At 36.4% G+C, this 23,613-nt stretch overlaps 1 protein-coding gene across 1 annotated transcript in view; it reads left to right on the top strand.

The window, feature by feature from the left end:
* Window positions 1-1,540: 1,540 nt before the first annotated feature.
* LOC149792875 (NADPH oxidase 5-like) overlaps window positions 1,541-23,613 on the top strand; it is a 30,876-nt gene continuing 8,803 nt past the window's right edge. Inside the window, exons 1-9 of the mRNA XM_089968917.1 lie at window positions 1,541-1,905; window positions 4,258-4,390; window positions 5,358-5,508; window positions 5,925-6,135; window positions 7,840-8,234; window positions 8,663-8,835; window positions 10,337-10,528; window positions 11,457-11,589; window positions 20,147-20,275. Coding sequence (XP_089825043.1) covers window positions 1,541-1,905; window positions 4,258-4,390; window positions 5,358-5,508; window positions 5,925-6,135; window positions 7,840-8,234; window positions 8,663-8,835; window positions 10,337-10,528; window positions 11,457-11,589; window positions 20,147-20,275 — 1,882 coding nt within the window. The remainder of the gene's footprint in view (window positions 1,906-4,257; window positions 4,391-5,357; window positions 5,509-5,924; window positions 6,136-7,839; window positions 8,235-8,662; window positions 8,836-10,336; window positions 10,529-11,456; window positions 11,590-20,146; window positions 20,276-23,613) is intronic.

The raw sequence follows: 23,613 nt of genomic DNA on the forward strand, positions 1-23,613 counted from the left end.
TTTTTAATAATCATATAGTTATTGCTTACAAACAAAACAACTCACTAAATTAGATATTTATTGAAATTTCTTATTTTGACGTAATATCGCAAGAAATTTTGCAGCGATTCCTTCCTGATGCATTCAGTTTAAAATATATATTTCCTTCTTTTAAACTGTTTTGTATGTATGTATGTATGTATGTGTGTATGTATGTATGTATGCATGTATGTATGCATGTATGCATGTATGTATGCATGTATGCATGTATGCATGTATGTATGTGTGTATGTATGCATGTATGTATGTATGTATGTATGCATGTATGTATGCATGCATGCATGTATGTATGTATGTATGTATGTATGTATTAATATATGTATGTATGTATGCATGTATGTATGTATGTATGTATGTATGTATGTATGTATGTATTAATGTATGTATGTATGTGTATTAGTGAGTATATGTGTGTATGTGTTTGTATATGCATGTGTGTGTATGTGTTGTGTGTTTTGATCAATTATTTGTATTAATTGGATTAACAACATATATTAGGTTTGGTAGGTATACAGCCTCTGAATAACAAGTTAAAAGAGAATATCAAGCATGTTGTATATTTCCTTAGGTATGGAAGTCGACCAATGTCTCGTGCCAGCCACGAAATACACAAAGTTATACTCAACAAAAACCTCTAAGAGATATTACTATTAATGTGTACATTTTTAAACGAGTGACTCATGATAGATACAGGGCAAAGACTATGGTTCTTTTTAACAGTTTTAATTCTTTCGTCGCTAAAATTAAATTCTATTGTATCTTAGATCTTTATTTTTCCTGAATAGTCCAAAAGTGAATACTTTCTAACGCAAACAACACATTATGTTGTTTGACCTTTTAGTCTAACCAAGATTTGGCAAAATAAATACATAAAAAGAACTTTGGCAGAAAATGCTTCTTTTCGCATTCATTTGAGGATATTTGTTTGCCTTACTTACGATGCTTGTGGAAAAGTCGTCTCGAAGATAATAAGCAATTATATGGTTTTTAATGGAGAAACTTTACCGCTGAATCTAATGTAAACTGACTGGCAGTAAGGATGACAACACACAACTTACAACCAAACATCTCCGTCCTCAACCACACATTCACCAACTAATTTACATCAAAGCATAATATCTTTTACACACGTCCGCATCATCCGAATATTATTGCACGTAAAGAAAATGAAAGATTAGAGGAGGAAAAGAGAGAGATGAGAAAATAATCAGATCCAATGTTATTTACTTTAATCGTTCCTTCCTTTCTTCGATATTTACAAGAAAAGTGGGAATGCAGGTATGACATTTGTTTTTCCAGGTGGATAGAAGAATACAAAGTACAAAATATCTTCTTCGTTTAAAGACTAATATCGGTTAATTCGTCTGTCTTTTCTCAGAGAACGAAGTCGACAATTGTTTGACACAGCACACGAGAGACAAAGGATTTTAAACACAAAATCCTCAACGGAAAAATAACTTTAACTTTATCAACAGCAGCAGCAAATTCAGATTAAAACAACATGTCCACGGAGGGAACCGTCAACCTCGCGTTCGTACCAGATGACGATATGGATGTAAAACTGGACACAACAGAATATAATCCCTATGATAACTTTGACAGCATAAGTTGTCATTCACTGCCTGACAACTTGGAAAAGAACACAGACACTCTTTTCGAAGATCAAATTGATTCTACGAGCATCAACTTAGAAATAAAGACCGGAAATGGTATCAATGTTTCTCACGAATCTGACAACAATACTGTAGATGGAAAACGTGTTGAAGCTGGGAAAGATGCGCGGACAGAAGATAATGTGAGATCTTTAGACCAGCATCCCGTAATCATCACCGAACTGTTAGAAAACAAACATAATGTGTACGCCAAGTAAGTATTATACATAAAAGTAGGTTTTAGTAGGTGTCGGAATCAGAAAAATTCAAAGGAATCGAAATCGGAGTACTAACCATCAGCACAAATACACTTAGATAATATATCAGATATGTGGATATTTCATGTTACATTTGTTTTTCTTCTCTCACTCTAACCTTTCCATTATTCTGAATAGTTTTTCTTCTCTGTGTACGAACAGACGAGCAGGCAATTACTGAATTTCAATACAGTGACTTAGACATAAACATTTAAGATTTCGCAATCGACTTATATAAAACAAGATAACGACAAGAGATAAAGATAATCGACTCCCGCGGGGGTGGGGGTGGGTGCATTGGGGTGCCAGGAGATTTAAATATAAATGATGCTTGTCGATCTATCTCTGAGTAGATTACAAATTTATATTTGCATTGATTCATACATTTATAATTTTAGGTATTAAAATTGAAGGTGCTAGTATTGTAATGTCAGGGCGCAATTGCAAGTCTGGTCTCAAATGAAAGTGACGACGAGTCTTTGAAGTAGTGATTTTACGGTACTAAATTAATATACACTTACATATGAATGTCCGAAGGAGCAGTTTGTATTTTTCCCAGAATTATCTAAACTGTCAGAGGCGTCACTAGAATTGGTGTCACCCAGTGCGGTAACTCATGGTGTCACCCCATGGACCTCCTTTCTGCACAAAAATTCAAAAAGTTTATAGACAGTCATTTTGGTGTCACCCCTTCTGATGGTGTCACCCGGTGCGGTCCGCACTCCCGCACCCCCACCCCAGTGACGCCACTGTATACTGTCATGATCTCTCGCCTTCCCTCAGGGTTACTGTGGTGGTAATTCACCGTGGGAGAAATTATATCAGCCAGTGCGTTAGCAGAAGTCACTTCATGAATAAAAAATACTTTCTTTAATTCGCCATATTGTTACGCAAACTTTAGGAGCTAACCAGTGCAATATGACAGTGTAGATCTAACATGGATTGAAACAGTTTAAATGTGTAGTATAGTAACAATGTAGCCCAGTACATGTCCGCAATTACTTGGCGCTTTTGATAGGAAAATGTTATATCAGCCTGTCCTATTTTAGTATATTATACATGTACATCGCTATATATGAAGTACACCATATTCATAGGAAGCGGTGCAGAGGGCAATATGGCCCAGGCCTAAACCCCTAAGGGGCCTCGAAAAGCGTATTTTAAAAAGAATAAACAATTCAGGCAATAATAAATATACTTCTTTGCGTACTTAGTTGTCTTTTAAATCTTTATATCGTAAATTATATGGGCTAGTTTTGGCATTCGATCCATTTCGAAATTTCAGTATAATTTAGGGGCCTCAAACTCTCGATGTGCCCGTTGCCTTTCTTAACATCTGAAGGTGCCAGGGCCGATGTTGAACCTGCGATCCTTTGATTACGAGTCTGAACTAAAATTGTTGAAATTAGATCGAAAATTACTAGATATTACATAAATCAACAAATGAAGAAAAAAGAGAAAAAAAAAAGAAAAAAGAAATTTATAAATGACATTAGAAAAGAATACATTTATTTATTAATTCTAACTAAATCAGATCTTAAATAACGACTGACTCGACCAATAATCAGGGAAAGGAAAACATCATGGAGGACAAAGTCGTATTTGAGACATGAAAAAATAAAAAATAAAAATTTAAATAAAAGCTTTTCATTTTTTATTTATGACAGAAAACACAATTTTGATATAAACGTCACAATCCATTTAACCAATAAACTGAATAAACGCACATATTATTTATATAAACTAAAACAGCAATAATGATAATGCAGAGAAACCGAGTCGTAGACCTTGCAATTTTTTCGAAATATTTTTATTCAATCGCAGTCATAACGGGAGCGAAACAGATTCCTCAAGAGAAGTCTTTTTATTTTTTGATGTTTAAAAAAATGGTTGCAGCCGTTCTTAATTACCTGCATAAATCTATCTATTTATTAATTAATTTATCTATCGATTTATATCTATCTATCTATCTATCTATCTATCCACCCATCCATCCATCCATCCATCCATCCATCCATCCATCTATCCTTCATCATCATCCTTTTCATCCTCCTCCTAATCCTATGTAGATCTCTTACTGAAATCACCTAAGACTCTCTCTCTCCCTCTCTCTCTGTCTGTCTCTGTCTGTCTGTCCGTTAGTCTGTCTCTCTCTCCCTCTCTGTCTGTCTGTCTGTCTATCTCTCTCTCTCTCTCTCTCTCTCTCTCTCTATATATATATATATATATATATATATATATATATATATATAGAGAGAGAGAGAGAGAGAGAGAGAGAGAGAGAGAGAGATCACAGCCTTCCTTTAAAGCAATACTCATTATGACTACAGTGTTGAGGATACCGAATGGTTGAAGTTTATGGAGACTCAGTTCAAACGAATTGCTGGTCAAGACGGACAAATCACTATGGGGAAGTTTGTGTACGCGCTCGGACTAAAAAAGGTACGAGCATTCAATTTTAAAAACAATTATTTTTTTATTCATTTATTTATTTATTTAGTTATTTAATGGGGATTTGTTTTGCTTGGCAAAGCATCTCTGGCCTATAGAATAATTAATTTTGTTTGTCAGTCCTCAAAACTTAGACCGTAAATTGAGTTTGTTCCTAGTTTTAAATTATCTTATCTTCACTTCCAATGAGTCATGAAATACTGTTTTGTGTGAAATTGGGGATAGTTAAATGTTGACCTAATTTTGGTCAATTTTAACCGATTTTCCAGAATCAATTAATTTGTTTGATGTCTTTTTGATTAGCTCAGTTCATTAGATTATGCTTTGCAATCCGGTCATAACGCCACTGACAATGTTCCTGTTATTACATAAAATATGTCACGAGTAAATCATACCGGTTTCATGCTTATCCATCTATCAACCATTAACGACATGGAATGTTCTTTGAACTGAAAAGAGGCGGAGAATATGAACAAAATAGTCGACCACTGTTAAACATGTTCCAGATATTTACTGGAATTACATAAAACTAATTGTCCTACATATTACAATTAGGAAGAAAATATATATTTTTTGATCGTCTCTGGATGGTTCGCATGAATCTAAAGAGTAACGTGTGTTCAAACAAATCCAATTTTTATGAAAGTCTAAGAACATGATGGAATGGAATCTGCATATGCGAAGAAAGACCAAACAAGGCTCGGAATTAAATTTTCTGATAACACCCAGGGGTTACGTATGATGGGTACCTGTAGCTAATAAAAAATGAGAACGGGCGAAGATGATAAACTCTAAAAGTTTCCTTTTAAACTCGAGTTCTACGATTACAAACAGCAGTTTATCTTCAACATTGAAAGCGGGAAGAACACTTCCTGGTTCAGGTGGCCATCATTGGACACATAACACTAAAAAATGTAAGACAATTAATTAATTGAAGAATATAACCATTATTTTTCAGTCATTCTTTGCTGAGAGATGCTTCAAACTGTTTGACCAAGATGGAAGTGGCTCCATTGAAATGAAGGAACTTATGGATGGATTGCACACGCTCACAAAGGGGTCCCCTGAGATGAAACTACGATTTCTATTCAACGTATATGACGTTGATGGTAATGAATTAGATTTTAAAATTATAATTTTTCAGCATAAAACTCTGTAATGTGTATGTATTAAACATGATGCAGATAGATGTTATTTGCAGATATTTCTTGAGAGTTTGCTCGCTACCTGGAACGTTGATTCCATATTGGAAGTCTTATGTACAATAGGTTTGAACAAACATATACGAATCGAAGGCATGGGCATTTACTCTTATTATCCTTGCTATCGGATTTAGAACATGTAGTAGAAGTTAATCCAACGGTTTATCATTCACTAGAACATTGAGAAGAAGCACAAGGAACAGACACTTAGATCATCTGATGTCATGTTTCTTCTGATTAGTTTTATTTCGGACCGGTTTTAGATCCTTTCAGCCTAACCTTATGCAAGCATTTAATTCACAATCCTCTTGCGCTGATTGCAGGTAGCGGGACAATAGATATAGATGAACTCAGGACGGTTCTAAAATCTTGCATGGAAGAAAGCTCTCTTTCACTGACAGAGGAGAATCTGGACAATCTTACCGATGCACTATTTGAAAGCGCGGACGAAGACGGAAGCGGTACGATCACATTCGAAGAGCTCAATGCAGAGCTTGCGAAACACCCCGGATTGTTAGAAAATCTGACAATTAGGTTAGTAATTTGTAAAATTATATAACTAAATAAGATATATATATATATATTGACGCTCCTCTGAGTTACACGAAGTCTTTGCTTTCAGGAGATAATTTTGGCATTTGGCATTTCTTTACAGACTGACGAAGTGTAAACTGCGTAACCCGCGGCTGAATCTAACCCTGAGGTCAAGTGATTACTTTGCATAATAGAAAGTGTTACATTAGACTGGGTAAATACTCTTACAACAGAATCAAAACCCACTGTGTCCAATTGAAGAAACTGTATGTATCTCAAAACTGATGCCAATTTATATGACCTCTGTTCATGCACAATATAAATAATTTGCCCTCTTTTATGTACTTTCATTTTCCAAGAACCAGCTTCTGTTTCCTTTTTGGGAGTTGTGTAGTTAGTCTGAAAACATTTAATCACTGGAAACATTTAATAACTGGAACTGGAAACATTTAATCACTGGAAAAACTCAAAATGGCCTGCCTAATAGGATTCCTTTAAATCATAAAGAAACAAAAAATATTAAAAGATACATTTATAAAATATATAGGGTTTCAAATTATGTTTGCTGGTCGGATTTCATATAATTGAATTGGTTCCTTTCACTTCATTTTTTTTCTTTTGGCATGCTGTCAATAAGTAAACTAACGTCTGCTATCTGCCCAGGCTTCGATAATTTGACTGCTTTAAGCACTACATGTTCTCACCTTTTCGACTTGGCAGCTAGACAAACGATGAACCTTCATTTAATCATGAAAAAATGTCTTCGTAAAGTTTATTATTTCCTTAAATATATAAATCAAAAGTTTTTCAAAGGTTTATACACGATGTTACGATAAAAACGTTTCTTCGTTTGATATTGTTCTAAAACTAAAATTGGCTCTTAAAAATGATAACTAACTCCGTTTTATGTAATTATTCGAAAAGAAACTTAAACGAAAAATGTAACCTGTTTGAAGCAACCGTAGGTAAACAGTATATAAACTTTGTCAACATTTCCCGAATTGCTGCTTGGGCAGATTTCCTTACGCAGTGAACTGAATACAAACACATATCAGCTTTGTATGTGTCCGCGTCTGTGTGCGTGTGTGTGTTTCTGCCTACATGTATCTTTATATGTATGCATTTGTTACACATGCTGTAATTTGTTTCGGAACTTTATACTTGGTACTGAACTTAAGGGAGATAAATCTGCAGTATTAAGAACAACTGGTCGAGACCATCTTACACCTGAAAGTATAAGCAAATCTATGGCTTCAGATAATCTCTCAGAACTGTACTGACCAAAATGGATAAATGTCTCGAATCCTTCACCTACAATGATCCATAATATCCTACGTTTGGTTGGTAAAATGAAATCATACATTATGCACTCTGTCAAACTGAATCATGCCATCCTATACACAATTTTAAACACTGCAGCTTTATCCCGGATGATCTATAGAATGGAAGAGCTTTACTATGACTATGGAGTTATTGCTTTGTGTTGAAGTATTGCACTTTACCTCTCTTGCTCCAGCAAGACATGTTGGAAATGGGTCCCCGTATCAACTTCTATTGCATATATTCTTACTTTTCTTTATTGAAAACCATTCTAAGCTTATGAACCACTTGCAAGCCTTGGTACATCTTAGCAGCTGACTACTACTACTACTACTCCTACTACTCGTAATAATAATAATAATAATAGTAATTGCATTGTTGCAGTGCTGCCCAATGGTTGAAGCCACAGGAGGAGGCCAAGGAAACGAAAAAAGGCACCCATCGTTACTTTACTTGGTCCTACATTCGGAATAATCTAAGAAAAGTCATTTTCTTTTTTTGGTTTGTGCTTATGAACATCGGTCTTTTCATTCTGGGTGCCTACAACTACCGGACTAGCAATGGTTGCATCATAGTGGCACGTGGAGCAGGGATGTGTCTAAATTTTACCTGCATGTTTGTACTTGTGCTAATGTTGCGGCAGTGTCTGACATACTTGCGATTGACAATAATTGCTAATGTTTTGCCACTGGACCAACATATTTTATTCCATAAGATGTGTGGAGTTTTCATCGTTTTTTGGACTGTCATACACACGGCTTGTCACATCGGAAATGCAGGTATGTGTAATATTCCGCTTTCTTCTTTGGAAAACAATTTTACTGTCATGACAACCAGTAAACTAAAACCTAAATGAACCTACGAATTTAATAATGGGAATATGGATATATTGTCTTTTGTGTTACTAACATTATTCACCGACTAGAAGACCTTTTGCAAGAATGGCTTACAGTTTCACCGATCTTTAACTTAGTGCATAAAAAACGGATTCGAAGATGAGCGAAACTGTGTTATATTTAAAAAATTCAAACGTTATCTCTTTTACCATAAAGAATTTGAACAGTGACTGGAAATGAAAGCTAGTTTTTATATTTTTCTAGTTTGATTTACTTTCTAATTTTTCTCCTCATTTGAGGAACCATATTTTTATGTTAACTGTCCAACTTTTATTTACATATCAATCAGCGTACGTACTATATCTTTTCAGCTCTCGTGTCCGAAGCTACAGGTATAGGAATGGCGGACATTCTCTTTACAACAGTTGCCGGAGTCGGCTTTGTCGGTGCGTCGGCATTTATCACGGGATGGCTTTTGGTCCTTATCCTGATAGTTATGGTCATCTGTTCCATGCCGTTTGTCAGAAGAACAGGTCATTTTCAGGTATAGTTATAGCAACGACGCCCTGACGCCTTTATTCAAAAGCAGAACTAATGACTTAATATATTGTATACGTCAATGAAACCAAAACACGTGCCGATATGTACATCTGCAAGTGACTTTAAATGCGATTTGGAAGCTTGACGGACATAAAACCTTGATGTGGGTCACGTAACCGACAACTGCTTTAAATAAACAAAATGAAATTGTCACCACTCAAATATTTGTCTTCAAATAGTCTAGATAGACTAAATTATGAACATAATTCATATTTGGTTTCAATTTGATTTTATGAAAGGAGGTGTTACAAACGGGTTCAAAGGCCACACCAACACCATGTAAGGGTCCTACAACTTTATGTAAAATAAACTAGAAAACCAGTGTTGCTTGCAGTACCAAGCCCAACTAAAAACTGCCTGCTCTACCACTCAGCTCTTGCTTTAGTAAGGGTTAGAGATAAGGGATCTTAATTAAATTAACATTTGTGCTTTATTCAGGATCAGTTAGCCATGGGAAGATAAACAAGAAAATGGAGCATGTTGGCAGTCTCTGGTAAGAGATATTCAGAATGCTGGGATTAATGATCTGGTCAACTGTCACTGCTAACAGCTGGAATCTGATACAGCACTTGGGTTAAATCATACTTATAACAAGGGATTATATATTTCTGGCAATGGGTTAATTTCAAACATTTGTTTTGTTTAAATTTATAATTTTCATAATCTATTCAGCATTTTCGATTAATAAGTTTCGATTTTGTTCTTAGTCTAAACACACCATGCATTGCTGATGTAGTACAAAATGCACAGAAACGAATAGCGTAGTTTACCTGTTTTATAAATCCTTTGGAGTTATAATTATTCCATGAAACATTTCCTGAAAACCATGTATTGTCAAGGGATTGCTAAACTCTGGAAATAAGAACAAAATGGTACTGCAAATTCCAACTGTTATTTATTTTCCGATAATAATTGTCATGGCATACTGGATAAACTCAACTCGAATGTATGGAAAGAGACAGACAGACAGACAGACAGACATACAGACAGAGACAGAGACAGACAGAGACAGAGACAGACAGAGACAGAGTTTGATTTTCAACGTAGCTTTAACAATTTGTCAGTCATATGGCTGCAATGTCTGCAGTGTGACAGTTTATGGTGATGTCTAACACCGGGGCATCATGCCGCAGACATGTAGCATGATGTCCAACCCAGTCACATTATCCTGACACCAGGCCGACCAGTCCTAACACTAACCTCTAAATGCCGAGCGCCAAGCTCACGGAGAGAGAGAGAGAGAATTCCTTTTTAAGATTTAACCGATCATTTCTATCTTTTGATCAAACTTTACTCGTTTGTTATTTTCTAAACTAAAATAAAAGTTCCATGACAGGTTAGTTGACTTTTAAGTTTCATTTTAAGGTAGGCGAATAATACGAGTAAAGCCACGAGCAATAAACCTAATAAATGTGTTTGATCTGACATTTTGAATCTCTTGTTAGGTATTCTACTGGACCCATATGCTGTACGTTCCCTTTTGGATCCTTGTCATCCTTCACGGACCCTCTTTCTGGAAATGGTTCCTGGGACCTGGTGTATTATTTGTTTTAGAGAAGATAAGCCGCTCCAAGTTCATCAAGAAGGCGAGATATGGAAACACGTACATAGAGGAGGTCAATCTGCTACCATCTAAGGTTGGTCTTCGTTCATTTATTCCTTAAAATTGCCCGTCTGTGTTGATGAGAAAGATTTTAATGTTTAACTTAAGTAAAGGGTATGGTTTAATACTTGTTGTGCAGTGGAATAAAATGAAAACCCCCAACAATTCTAGATTGTTTATAGGCGGGTCTTGTTTCATTATCATGACTGCCTTGCCATCTTTTAACGACACAAATTATTATCACGTGATTTCGTTTAAAGACCAACCGAGATTTCTCCTCGATTGATGCAAGAATACAGAAAAACCCATATTGTATACATTGAAGGAACAAGGCAGACATTAGGTTGATATCTTTGTTCCTACTTTACCGTCGTCGTGTGTGCTAAGACCATACCTTCTGTGTACTAATTGTTGGTCAGAAAATATAATATTGGTAACAGGGCCAAACCACGCACCAGTTTAATCAAACGTTTTCCATACTCCCTTGCTAACGCTGTTTTCTTAGAATTCAAAGAGTGTCAAATTGTATATTTGAAAAATATGTAGAAAAGATTCGGATGCGTTTTATAACGTACCTTTCTGCCAAAATAAGAAACAGTGAGTTTCAGAACTTTTTAATCCAGGGATCTCAAACACGCGGCCCGTGGACCGCATGCGGCCTACCAAGCGGTATCATGTGGCTCGAAAAATGATTGGCGTCACAAGGTGTCATGAGAGAAAATACTGGTGGTGCGACCCTTGAACGATTGAAAATGACCCCATGCGGCCATCAGGGTGGTTTGAATTTGTGAGACCCCTGGTTTAATCGATGATGAATAAAGAAATATGTAGGTAAAATCCGAGTATAGAGGGGTCTTTTTTGCTGCTGTTTTGCATCATACCCTATACAAGCATATATACATAGTTTTTAAAATATATACTTAATAAATATCTGTTTCATGATGATTTACTTGTTATTACAGGTGACACATTTGGTGATTAGTCGACCACCCAATTTCAACTTCCAGCCTGGGGATTATGTGTACTTGCAGGTTCCAGCAATCGCCACCCACGAATGGCATCCATTTACCATCAGCAGTGCTCCAGAAATGAAAAGTGAGAAGAATATTGTATTTATTTCCTAACTGATGTTTACAGTATTACAGCTGTGTATATAAAAATGTAGGCATCTTATTATGACAAATGATGCTAAGGAAAATAATATAAATTCAATGTACGTTCTGACACTCTCTGTAGGATGACCTATAGACAATGACTATTTGCATTTGTGGATACTATATAGAGGCAGTGATGAAGGTGCTGTAGTTGGTTCGAGAAGACAGGTGACACGAGTTCAGCCTGGATGTAATATAGGAAATGTAAGCTATTAGCTGTGTGCAAACGTTTGCCGGAACATGAAAAAAGAAGAAACAAACTTTGAGCCCGAAAGTCAATGCCGAGTGCCCACCCAGACGTTTTCTCACCGCAAACCGATTACGAACGCTATTGTTATTTGAGAGGGAAGTAAACCTGATGAGTAACTTTCGATAACAACAATAAAACCCAAACCATATTACGATTCTAATCTCACTTTTAACATTAAGTCACTAAACTTACAAATATCTGGGGGCCCCGAGTGGCCGAGTGCTCTCTAAAGCGTTCTCCATTACGGATCACTGCCATCTCACCTCTGTCTGCGTGAGTTCGAGGCCAGGATTCGGCAAATGCAGATATGTGAGAAAGCATGCTAGTAGCTTCTCGTGGGTCGGTGGTTCTTCCCGTGGTTTTCCAGGGTTCTTCCTCCACCATTAATACTGGCCGCCATGCATAGCCTATCGTGTGCTGAAAAATGGCGTTAAACCCCACGACAACAACAACAGATATATGCCGTCTGCTGTAAGTTACTAGATACGAGTGCCCTAAAAATGTGACTCGGCAATAAACTTGCTGCGAAGATCGAGGGTGTTCTTTCCTTATTTTGGCTTTTAAATTTTCTTTGCCCTTTGAGAAAAAGAAATTATACATTCGGCCAAAAGATCAATGTCTGGCCTAACTCGTCACACTGTCATCTGCAACTCGCTAGAGACTACCCGGATGTAGGCATAACTAAAAGAAAAGCACTACTCATAAAATTACAAGTTCCTATTTTTGAGTGCAATTTGCATGACAAGAACTCACAGGTCAAACTAGGCAAAACCTGCCCGAATATGTCATGATTAACGGTTATGACGTCATTGTTAGATGCAATCTACTGTCAATCAGCTGTGTTGTGTCAGATATCCATCAATGACATTTTCAGTTCTAGGATGAAAGGACAATAATAAAAACAAAAAGGGTCAGACGCTACATTAAAACAACATAAAGGTAATAAGAAAGATGAAACTGAAAAGAACCGACCAAAGTAAATCTTAGGAATGAAGATATCTGAGTGAAATTCCATTGATTATAATTTTTATAAAAGAAACACCTTAAGGCATTTATCATGTATATGACTGAAGTTCAGCCAGAAGACACGCGATTCTCGTGTATTCTATCTCAAATGTACTTCGATCTAACGTCAACCGAACAACATTGAAACAACAATACATGTAACCTCCAATAACATAATTTGTTCCCTAAATTGAAATTGAGCAACATGATGAGTAAGGTCGTCACACGACGAATATTGACTTCTTTATTACATATTTGGTATGCTTCGGTTCGGTTTTTGGCGTTTTCGTGACGTTAGTTGTGCTGAAAATAATTTCGCTCTGTTCATAAGGATGACACGGTTTGCCGTGTACATAAGGATGACACACGGTTTTCTGTGTACATAAGGATGACACACGGTTTTCTGTGTGCATAAGGATGATACACGGTTTTCTGTGTGCGTAAGGATGATACACGGTTTGCTGTGTGTGTAAGGATGATACACGGGTTTAAGTGTGAATACATTTTATGTATAAATAGGGATGACACACGGTTTGCTGTGTACATAAGGATGATACACGGGTTTAGGTGTGTATAGATTTTAAGTATACATAGGGATGATACACGATTTTCTGTGCGCATAAGGATGATACACGGTTTGCTGTGTACATAAGGAGGACACACGGTTTGCTGTGTACATAAGGAGGACACACGGTTTGCTGTGTACATAAGGATGATGCATGGTTTTCTGTGTGCACAAGGATGATACACGGTTTTCTGTGTGCATAAGGATGATACACGGTTTTCTATGTACATAAGGAGGACACACGGTTTGCTGTGTACCTAAGGATGACACACGGTTTGCTATGTACATAAGGAGGACACACGGTTTGCTGTGTACATAAGGATGACACACGGTTTGCTGTGTACATAAGGATGATACACGGTTTTCTGTGTGCACAAGGATGATACACGGTTTTCTGTGTGCACAAGAATGACACACGGTTTTCTGTGTGCATAAGGATGATACACGGTTTTCTGTGTGCATAAGGATGATACACGGTTTTCTGTGTGGATAAGGATGATACACGGTTTTCTGTGTACATAAGGATGACACACGGTTTGCTGTGTACATAAGGATGATACACGGTTTTCTGTGTGCACAAGGATGATACACGGTTTTCTGTGTGCATAAGGATGATACACGGTTTTCTGTGTAAATAAGGAGAACACACGGTTTGTTGTGTACATAAGGATGATACACGGTTTTCTGTGCACATAAGGATGATATACGGTTTTCTGTGTGCACAAGGATGATACACGGTTTTCTGTGTACATAAGGATGATGCACGGTTTTCTGTGTGCATAAGGATGATACACGGTTTTCTGTGTACATAAGGAGGACACACGATTTGCTGTGTACATAAGGGTGATACACGGTTGTCTGTGTGCACAAGGATGATACACGGTTTTCTGTGTGCACAAGGATGATACACGGTTTTCTGTGTGCATAAGGATGATACACGGTTTTCTGTATAAATAAGGAGGACACACGGTTTGTTGTGTACATAAGGATGACACACGGTTTGCTGTGTACATAAGGATGATACACGATTTTCTGTGTACATAAGGATGATACACGGTTTTCTGTGTACATAAGGATGATACACGGTTTTCTGTGTGCACAAGGATGATACACGGTTTTATGTGTGCACAAGGATGACACACGATTTGCTGTGTACATAAGGATGATACACGGTTTTCTGTATGCATAAGGATGATACACGGTTTTCTGTGTGCATAAGGATGATACACGGTTTTCTGTGTGCGTAAGGATGATACACGGGTTTAAATGTGCATAGATTTTATGTATATATAGGGATGACACACGGTTTGCTTTGTACATAAGGATGATACACGGGTTTAAGTGTGTATAGATTTTATGTATACAATGGAATGACACACGGTTTTCTGTGTGCAAAAGGATGAACGGCTGCCTTTGTTGAATTTGGACAGTACACGGTTTTCTTTGTTCATAATAATGATACACATTCCGCTATGTGTATAAGGACGGTAATGGGTTACTTGTTTGCAAACGTATGTCGGGGCTCTCAGGAATGACTTTAAACTGATGGACTGTGCATTCGGGTTTACAGTCGTCTCTATCACTCCAAGAAACGTTTACATACATCAACCCATAAAAGATTAATAGATTATGTAGGCGAATGTTAAGCCTATAAGCGATTGGTATGGGCTTTATGTGATTGTGGCAGAAACTGCACACTCCGGAGATTTATTAGTTTAGATTATGCTGTTATGTTTTATAAATCTAATGACGGTGGTCTCTTGTAACTGTATACCTAGGATAGGCAGAGGTTATAAATCTTAAACATTTGTTGATATGTGTGTAGCTCACGTGGTTGTAAGGTAAATTGGGTTTTTATTATGATCTTTAGTTGTGCGTCCTCTGTTATCCTTCATGTGTTCTTCGTCAGCAATTGCTATTTTCAGTTTCTTCTCAGGAACCACTGAGCCAATTCCAAATCTAGCTTTGCAGAAGGTCTTTCAGATTTGTACACATGATGTCGTACCGTTGATAAAATAAGATCGTCGTATACAAAAGTACAAAATAAATAAATAAATGACTTCTAAAACAAATATCTAAATAGAATTCAACAAGAACTGACAGATTTCATCTTGGCATAATGGTCAGACAGCATCGTAGCATAACAGACAGACAGCATCATGGCATAACGGACAGAGAGCATTATATCATAATGGACAGACAACTTAATAGCATAATGGACAGAGAGTATTATCGCATAACGGACAGACAACATCATGACATTATGGACAGACAACTTTATGGCATAATGGACAGAGAGCATTATCGCATAAGGGACAGGCATCACCATGGCATAATGGACAGACAGCATCATGGCATAATGGACAGAGAGCATTATCGCATAACGGACAGAGAGCAGCACGCTTAAACGTTAACATATGGTGATGTCGATGTTAACCGTCTGTAACAAAAGGTCATATGACTACAAAAAATAACAAACAATATCATTTTTCTCGCATAGCTGAAGAACATATTATATAGAATTTGGAGAAAAGTACTGAAAACATCCAGCAATAAAGACATGCCAATTTTTAAAACAAATCGCCTCTCCCCCCCCCCCGAATAAAAAATCAATTGAACGATTTCTCAAATAGCACTGATGAGAATTTGACCAAATATGTTTAATTGTCATAAAGTAACGCAGATATCAGCTAATTGCAATTGCATTCATAATTCTTGTAGATTTTGACAATAGCATTTTCATTTGTATTTCAGGTTGATTTCGGCCAATTGTATTTCAGCAAACTTTCGGCAAATTGCTTTTGCAGTTGTAATTTAGGAAGTATTCGACTTATTGCTATTGCATTTTGTATTTCAGGTAATATTCAGTCAGTAGATGTTGCAATTGCATTCTAGATAGATTTTAGTCATTTTTTTTTGTAACTAAGTAAAATTTCCGAGAATGGCTATTGCATTTGTATTTCAGACAAATTCTGGCCAATTCATTCTGCATTGGTATTTCATATAGATTTAAGTCAATTGCTTTTGCATTTGTAATTAAGCTGATTTCGTTAAACTGCATAGGTAGATTACGAAGTGTGCACATTGTTTCAGATCACGAAGAGCACGCGATATCTGACCACCTCCCTATCCTTACTTCCCTTCGTACAGTGACCTGTGGGAGAGACTTCAGACAGTCTATGAAGAGAAACAACATAGCCTGGAATAAATTAAACGCTGATATCTTGAAAAACTATCAATCTGAGCTGGACCTTCGCCTGAAAACTTTAGATATAGATACTATTTCGGACAATGTTGATAGCTTTTACCAGCACATTGTTAATGCAATACAGCAGTCAAGCGACATCGCGCTTCCAAAGTCTAAATTCAATTATCATGCCAAACCATATTGGTCAAATGAACTCAAAGAAGCACATAAACTTCAAAGACAAGCTAGGTATACTTGGATAAATGAGGGAAGACCGAGGGGTAGTCAATTTAATTCTTACAGAGAATATAAAGATAAGAAGAGAGACTTTAGAAACGTTCAAAAACTGGCTGTGGAAAAATATATGGGGGAGGTGTATGAAGAAATTGAAAAAGCACATGAATGCGATGTAAGACACTTTTGGAAAATGATCAACATTAAGAGAGGGAACAATACAAATTTTTGTCAGGAACTATCAACTGATGGAGTTTGTGTCCGTGATGATGATTCCATCGCAAATGGCTTTGCTAGATACTATGAGGACATTCACACGCCGAATTTAAACCATAGTTTTGACGGAAACTTTTATGAATTTATAGAGAGAGAATTAAATCGGGGTCTACAGGACGAAGTAAGCCATATCGAGGCCTTACAGACCAGTATCAGTTTAAATGAAGTAAGAGAAATCATTAAAGGTCTAAAGAAATCAAAAGCATCGGGCCATGATCAAATTTGCAATGAACATTTGATCTATGGCAGCGACTACCTCATCGAGTGTATGACAATTTTATTTACTCGGATGATTGATCAATCTTACATACCTGTAGATTGCAAAAAAGGGTTAGTAATACCACTGTACAAAGGTAACAGAAAATCAAAGAACTCCCTCGAAAGTTACAGACCTGTTACTTTACTGCCTGTTATCTACAAAACCTTTGAGAAAATTATTCATGAACGTTTGGTAACTTGGCTCAAAGATACTAATTCTAGTATACCCAGTTCACAACAACATGGTTACCAAAAAGGTTTAGGCTGCACAACAGCGAGTTTTGTGCTGTTGCAATCAGTACAATATAATGTAAACATGGGTTCACGGGTTTTTGCTGCTTTTCTTGATACAAAAAGGCATTTGATACCGTGTGGCACGAAGGACTGCTTTTTAAATTATTCACGTTGGGAATTACGGGTAAATCCCTTTTGATATTTTTTAACATGTATACAAATTTACAGAGTAAAGTTCTTGTAAATGGGCAATTTTCAGATTGGTTCTCAATTGGCCAAGGAGTGAGACAAGGGGGTGTTTTGTCAACCTTGATGTACACAATATTTATAAATGACTTGCTGCTACAGTTAGAAAATAGTGGATTTGGAGCAAAGATTGGATCCTTAGCTGTGGGAAATCCAACCCTAGCTGATGATATTTCACTTTTGGCTATATATCCTAGCAATCTACAAAAGCTGTTAGATATAGCATACGACTACAGTAATAAGTGGCGATTCGAGCTTAGTGTTACAAAGTCATACATTATCATTTTCGGACCCCAATACAAGAATTTTATCAATATGAAATGGTATCTTGGCCCGTCATGTTTGCCGGTTACCGATTCGGCAACACACCTGGGTCACCGGATTAACTCAAAGCTGACGTCGCATGACTCAATACTCGATGCATGCAAGAAAGGGAAAAAAATCTTTTCACGGTCTGTTTGGTATTGGCATTAAACCGATTGGTTTAAATCCTTTGGTTGCTGCAAATGTAATTAAAAAGGTAATTTTCCCTTCAATGTTTTATGGAAGTGAATTATGGTGTAACATTTCAAAAAGTGACCTCGCTTTATTGGATAAAACTCTGAGGTATTTTGCCAAACATTTACAAGGTTTTCCAATACATACAAGATCAGACATTGCCCTGGGAATGCTAGGATGGACATCAGCGCAGTCCGAAATTGATAGAAGAAAATTGATGTTTTTACACAGATTGTGTTTGACGCCTAACAATGAACATACTAAACGTGTGTTTAACGTTGCGTTATTTCACTTCATTCTGATCGGATGCATGTCAAGCTGCGGGTTAATTTCAAATTTATATTATACCTCAAAGAAGTTTGACTTGCTCGGGTATCTAACTGATTATTTACATCATTCTGAAATTCCAGATAAACATAATTGGAAAGAAATTGTAAGGTCAAAAATTGTTGGTCTTGAAAATAGCCTCTGGAGAGTTCGTATGTCTAATCAAGCAGATTTTGATAGATTCTCTTCGATACACGAATACTTACGACCTGCCTCAGTGTGGCAGTAGGCTAAAACTAGACAGCACACTAAGGTATTTACATATGTAGCTAAACTATGGGCTGCTGTTCCACAAACACAGCTTGATATGTATATTAGATGTGGGAATGTTTATACAGACTTGATACTTCATTGTTGTGTTAGTTGTCCTTATATGTCGAACTTTCGAAATTCTTTCTGGGATTTCCTTACTGATAAATTTCCCCTGAGCCTGCACATTACGTTATTTAATGCAGAAGATGAGCTGCAACTACAATATCTTTTAGTTAAAAGGTTACCATCAGGAGTAATCGACAAAGAAAACTCCAAGCTATTCGTCCTGTATGCAGCATACTTTGTCATGCAGTGTGCAGCTATCTTCTGTAAATAAGGTACTGAAACTTGCAACTTATGAGTTGACGAACACTTTGTTGATTGATATTGTGTAAGAATTTGTATTCCAATATAGAACATTTTTTTTTTTTTTTTTTTTTTTTTTTTTTAAATATTTATTGATTGTATTCAGATGATTTATTCTTATATCATGTAATCTTCCATGGAAGGAAATAAAGATGATGATGATGATGATTCTGCATTGGTATTTCATATAGATTTAAGTCAATTGCTTTTGCATTTGTAATTAAGCTGATTTCGTTAAACTGGATTTGACATAAATTTCGGTTAATTGCTATAATATTTGTATTTCAGGTAGATTTCATGGCCAATTGCTATTGTATTTGTATTTCAGGTATATTTCACGTCCAATTGCTATTGCATTTTTATTTTAAGTAGATTTAGGCCAGTTGTTATTGCATTTTTATTTTAGATAGATTTCGGCCAATTGTTTTTAAGCTAGTTTTCGGCTAATTGCTCTTGCACTTGTATTTGAATTATATTTCGCCCTATTGATACTGCATTTGTATTTCAGTTACATCTCATGACCAATTACTATTTTTGGTAGACACCAGTCAATTGCTATTGAGTCTGTATTTAGGTAGATTTCGGCAAGTTATATTTGAGGTAGATTTTGGCCTCGCAAGCATAGTTACGGTCATTTGAAACTCATAACACACTTAATATATATATATATATATATATATATATATATATATATATATATATATATATATATATATATATATATATATATATATGTTAACTCTAAATCTATCTCGTCATTAATGGTGCGATTTTTTATATTTTCTTCCTCCAAAATGTAGAACGTATCTGGCTGCACGTGCGATCAGCGGGACATTGGACAAACAAACTCTATGAGTATTTTCATAGCATAGAGTCACGGTTAATATCACCAGACAGTGTTTATAGCAGAAAGTCTACAGATAAAGACGGTAAGTATAAAATTTATATATTTAAAAATTAGCAAAAACCCATACTTTAAACGTTCAAGATAAGTCATGAACGTTGTTGAATATTATATATACTGTTGTGGATTTTGTTGACAGTTGTTAAAGCACATATTTATCTTCTTAATATACGAAGAAAAACACAAATCGGTCATTTTTAGCATTGAATACTTTGCATTCGAATTAAATACTTGTACATGCATTATTTTAAAAGCGCATTTACGACATTTTATTAGACCACTGGTCTAAGTGGTTGGAGAGTCCACCTCGGTTGCGGGTTCGATCTCCAGCAGAGACATACCAAAGACTCATAAAAATGGTACAAACAGCTGCCTCGCTTGGCACTCAGCATTAAGAGGTTAGTGTTATGATTGGTCGGCCTGGTGTCAGGATAATGTGACTGGTGCTGAGGACATTATTCAACATGTCAGCGGCATGATGCCCCAGTACTTTACATCACTATCAACTGCCACACTGCATACGTTGTAGGACGTTTAACGCACCTTTAACAACTATTCAGTCATATCGCTACGATGTCTGCAGTGTGCAGGGTCAGCTCCCTAAATGTTCGTTCAATGGCATCGACAGCAATGCAGCTCTCAAAGGTGTTGCTTATCAAAACCCTTTCCAGTTAACACTGCAACATATGTACGTCTTATGTCCCACTGGGTGTCCAGGCGTTTTTCAGCAGACTTTTTATCATACGTTTACTCAGAACAATTACTTGAAATCTTACTTGACTATGAAGGAACTGAACAATTGGGTACAATAAGGAGATACGGCAATTAGTACGATGAATATGCAGTTGGTATTATTTATGGAAATATATTGCGTCGCAAAGTAATGCAGTGACGAGGGACAATGCACCCGAAAAAATCAGGGGAGACGATTCACCCGATAAAATTAGAGGCAACTCCAATGGAAACTTAATCACACAATGAATGCGGTCTTAGTTGCAGAAGTTTGCGATACCGTTGTAATGAACAGTTTCTGAGAAGTGATTTTTGAAGATAAAAAAATAAAAATCGTTCACGTAGCAGGAAGCCATAAACATAAGTAATCAAGGACTGGAGCAAATTACAGCTGTCACCATTAAATCGTTGTAGGGGAAAAGAAAAGAATGAAGAAGGAACAGTACTGATTGCCAGAGTAAGAGAATCATTTTCCTATGTTGCTATCCTCTTGTCTGAAGCAATCACACTCTTGTTAAGAGAACGCTGGTTAAGAGAACGCTGGTTTTATTATCTTCTAATCTTGTCGCGCACAATATAACAAACTTTTGCTGATGAATTGAAAGGAAAGTTTGATGAGTCTCTCGCCTTGAGGAACCATTCGAAATATCCTTTGACTCCCATTAAGTGGAAACGCATCTAGGCGATTTTGGGGCAAAGTACCGATACTTCCCGATATTCGACATGCATGACATACCAGTTTAAAGACAAAGTGACGTTTAGTATCTTTGCTCATCATTACGTTTGAAGTTTGGGACAAAAAATCGAAGTGAACACATGGAAACACCAATATGTCATGGCATACAGATTCTAAACATCGTCATGGAATCCACTTTTGTGTGCCTATATGAAAATGGCCATCAGACACTTAAAGATACTCGAGTTATGCCATGAACATTAACAGGCATTGACGAGGAACCAACTAGTTTGTTTGTGATTATATGATGCCCTCTTATTTTTAAACATTTACTGGACTCTCTCTCTCTCTCTCTCTCTCACTTGATTTTCTAAGAGGGCTGCTTTCTTTCATGTTCGCGTGTCTTGTGATGGAAGTTGATTGAACTCAGCGGTATATGCGTTCTCCAGTCATGCACTTCATTGTCGTCTTGCCAGGAAAGAAAGTAAAAAATATAAACGAACCAGAGCGTGAGTGGTATATTGAGCGAGGCCTTTGTACACTTGCAGATGGAGAAACATCTTGGCTGCGTAAAGGAATTGGAGTGACCTCCAAACAGGCACTATAGAAAGAGGGAGATAGGGTCCTTCAGGATGGCTGAACATCTGGTGGAGGTTCTCGTGAAGGAAAAAAGATGAAGAAAAAGAAAAGAAGTGCAACAACAACAAGAGCAGCAAGAACGAGATTAGCAGAAGCTCAGGAAGTAGCAATGGCTGCTTTTTATGCAGTGGTAGTAGCAGAAAAAGCAACACGCAGAACTTGACCCATTCATCCGAAGGGCAAAAAAACTGAAACGTAAGATTAATCAGCCTTAGTTTTTAATCTATTCGTTTCCATTAGCCCTTGGGTTGGATACTATTGGACGATCAGTGCCCGAGGGTGCGGAGATGGCCCCTGAAGGTGTAGTCACTAATGCGAGTGTGGCCTGTAAAGAAAACCATTGATTTTTAGGGAAGACCAACTATTCCTTTCAGGGCTACCCTGATGTCTTGAAACCGGAATCCTACTCAATATTGCAAACCATATATTACATGTATCAGTATATAAGTATATATGTATGTGTGGATGTATGTATGTATATATGTATGTATTTATGTATGTATGTATGTATGTATGTATGTATGTATGTATGTATGTGTGTGTGTATATATGTATCTATGTATGTATTCATTTATTTATGTTTGTGTAGGTAGATAGATAGGTAGGTACAAACTTAAATACGTTTATGAACTATAGGGATGGATGGATGAATGGAGGAATGCTTTCTGTCATTTTTTAATTTATTATATATTTAATAAATTTTTAAATTTGCAAAGTTTCTAGTTTGTATAGCAATCAATATTTATGCTTTTATAGTCAGTTTAATTTTTAAATTTAATATAAATTTAAACAATTTGTAAACCTTTAAGTCCAGGGTTGTTATATTTTTACTTTTAATTGTTTAATATTATTGTTTTAAAATATTTTTTTTTGTGTAAATTTCTCCGGTTAGTCTCCTAATCAAGATGACCAGAGAATTGATTTTTTCCTTTCCTCCCTGAGTGTCCCTTTTTAAATTGACAGATTCAGAAATGCAGCATACATTGGCTCCTGTGTATACCCTTATCCCTCGGATACACAGCTAGAGGGGATGGGATAAATGAGCGGAGCGCAGGATCATGTGTATTGCTAACGTGTTAGAGATCTGGCTCACAATAATTTTTTTTTAAACGATGTTATAATTATCTTTCATTATTTATAAAAGATTTTCTTCTGTCATAATATCGGATATAATACATTTTGTTTTAAATGTTCTGTATAATATGGGGTTAATACCTTTTGTGCAAAAAATGTTATATTTGTTATAAATTTACAGTGTTTCTAAAATTATATTCCTAACGACTCAGCTACCCCATCTCATATGACTGCGTCATTGT

The sequence above is a fragment of the Sinohyriopsis cumingii genome, chromosome 8 (genome assembly GCF_028554795.1).
Source record: "Sinohyriopsis cumingii isolate HCF-2022 chromosome 8, ASM2855479v2, whole genome shotgun sequence".
NCBI classification, from domain to species: domain Eukaryota; kingdom Metazoa; phylum Mollusca; class Bivalvia; order Unionida; family Unionidae; genus Sinohyriopsis; species Sinohyriopsis cumingii.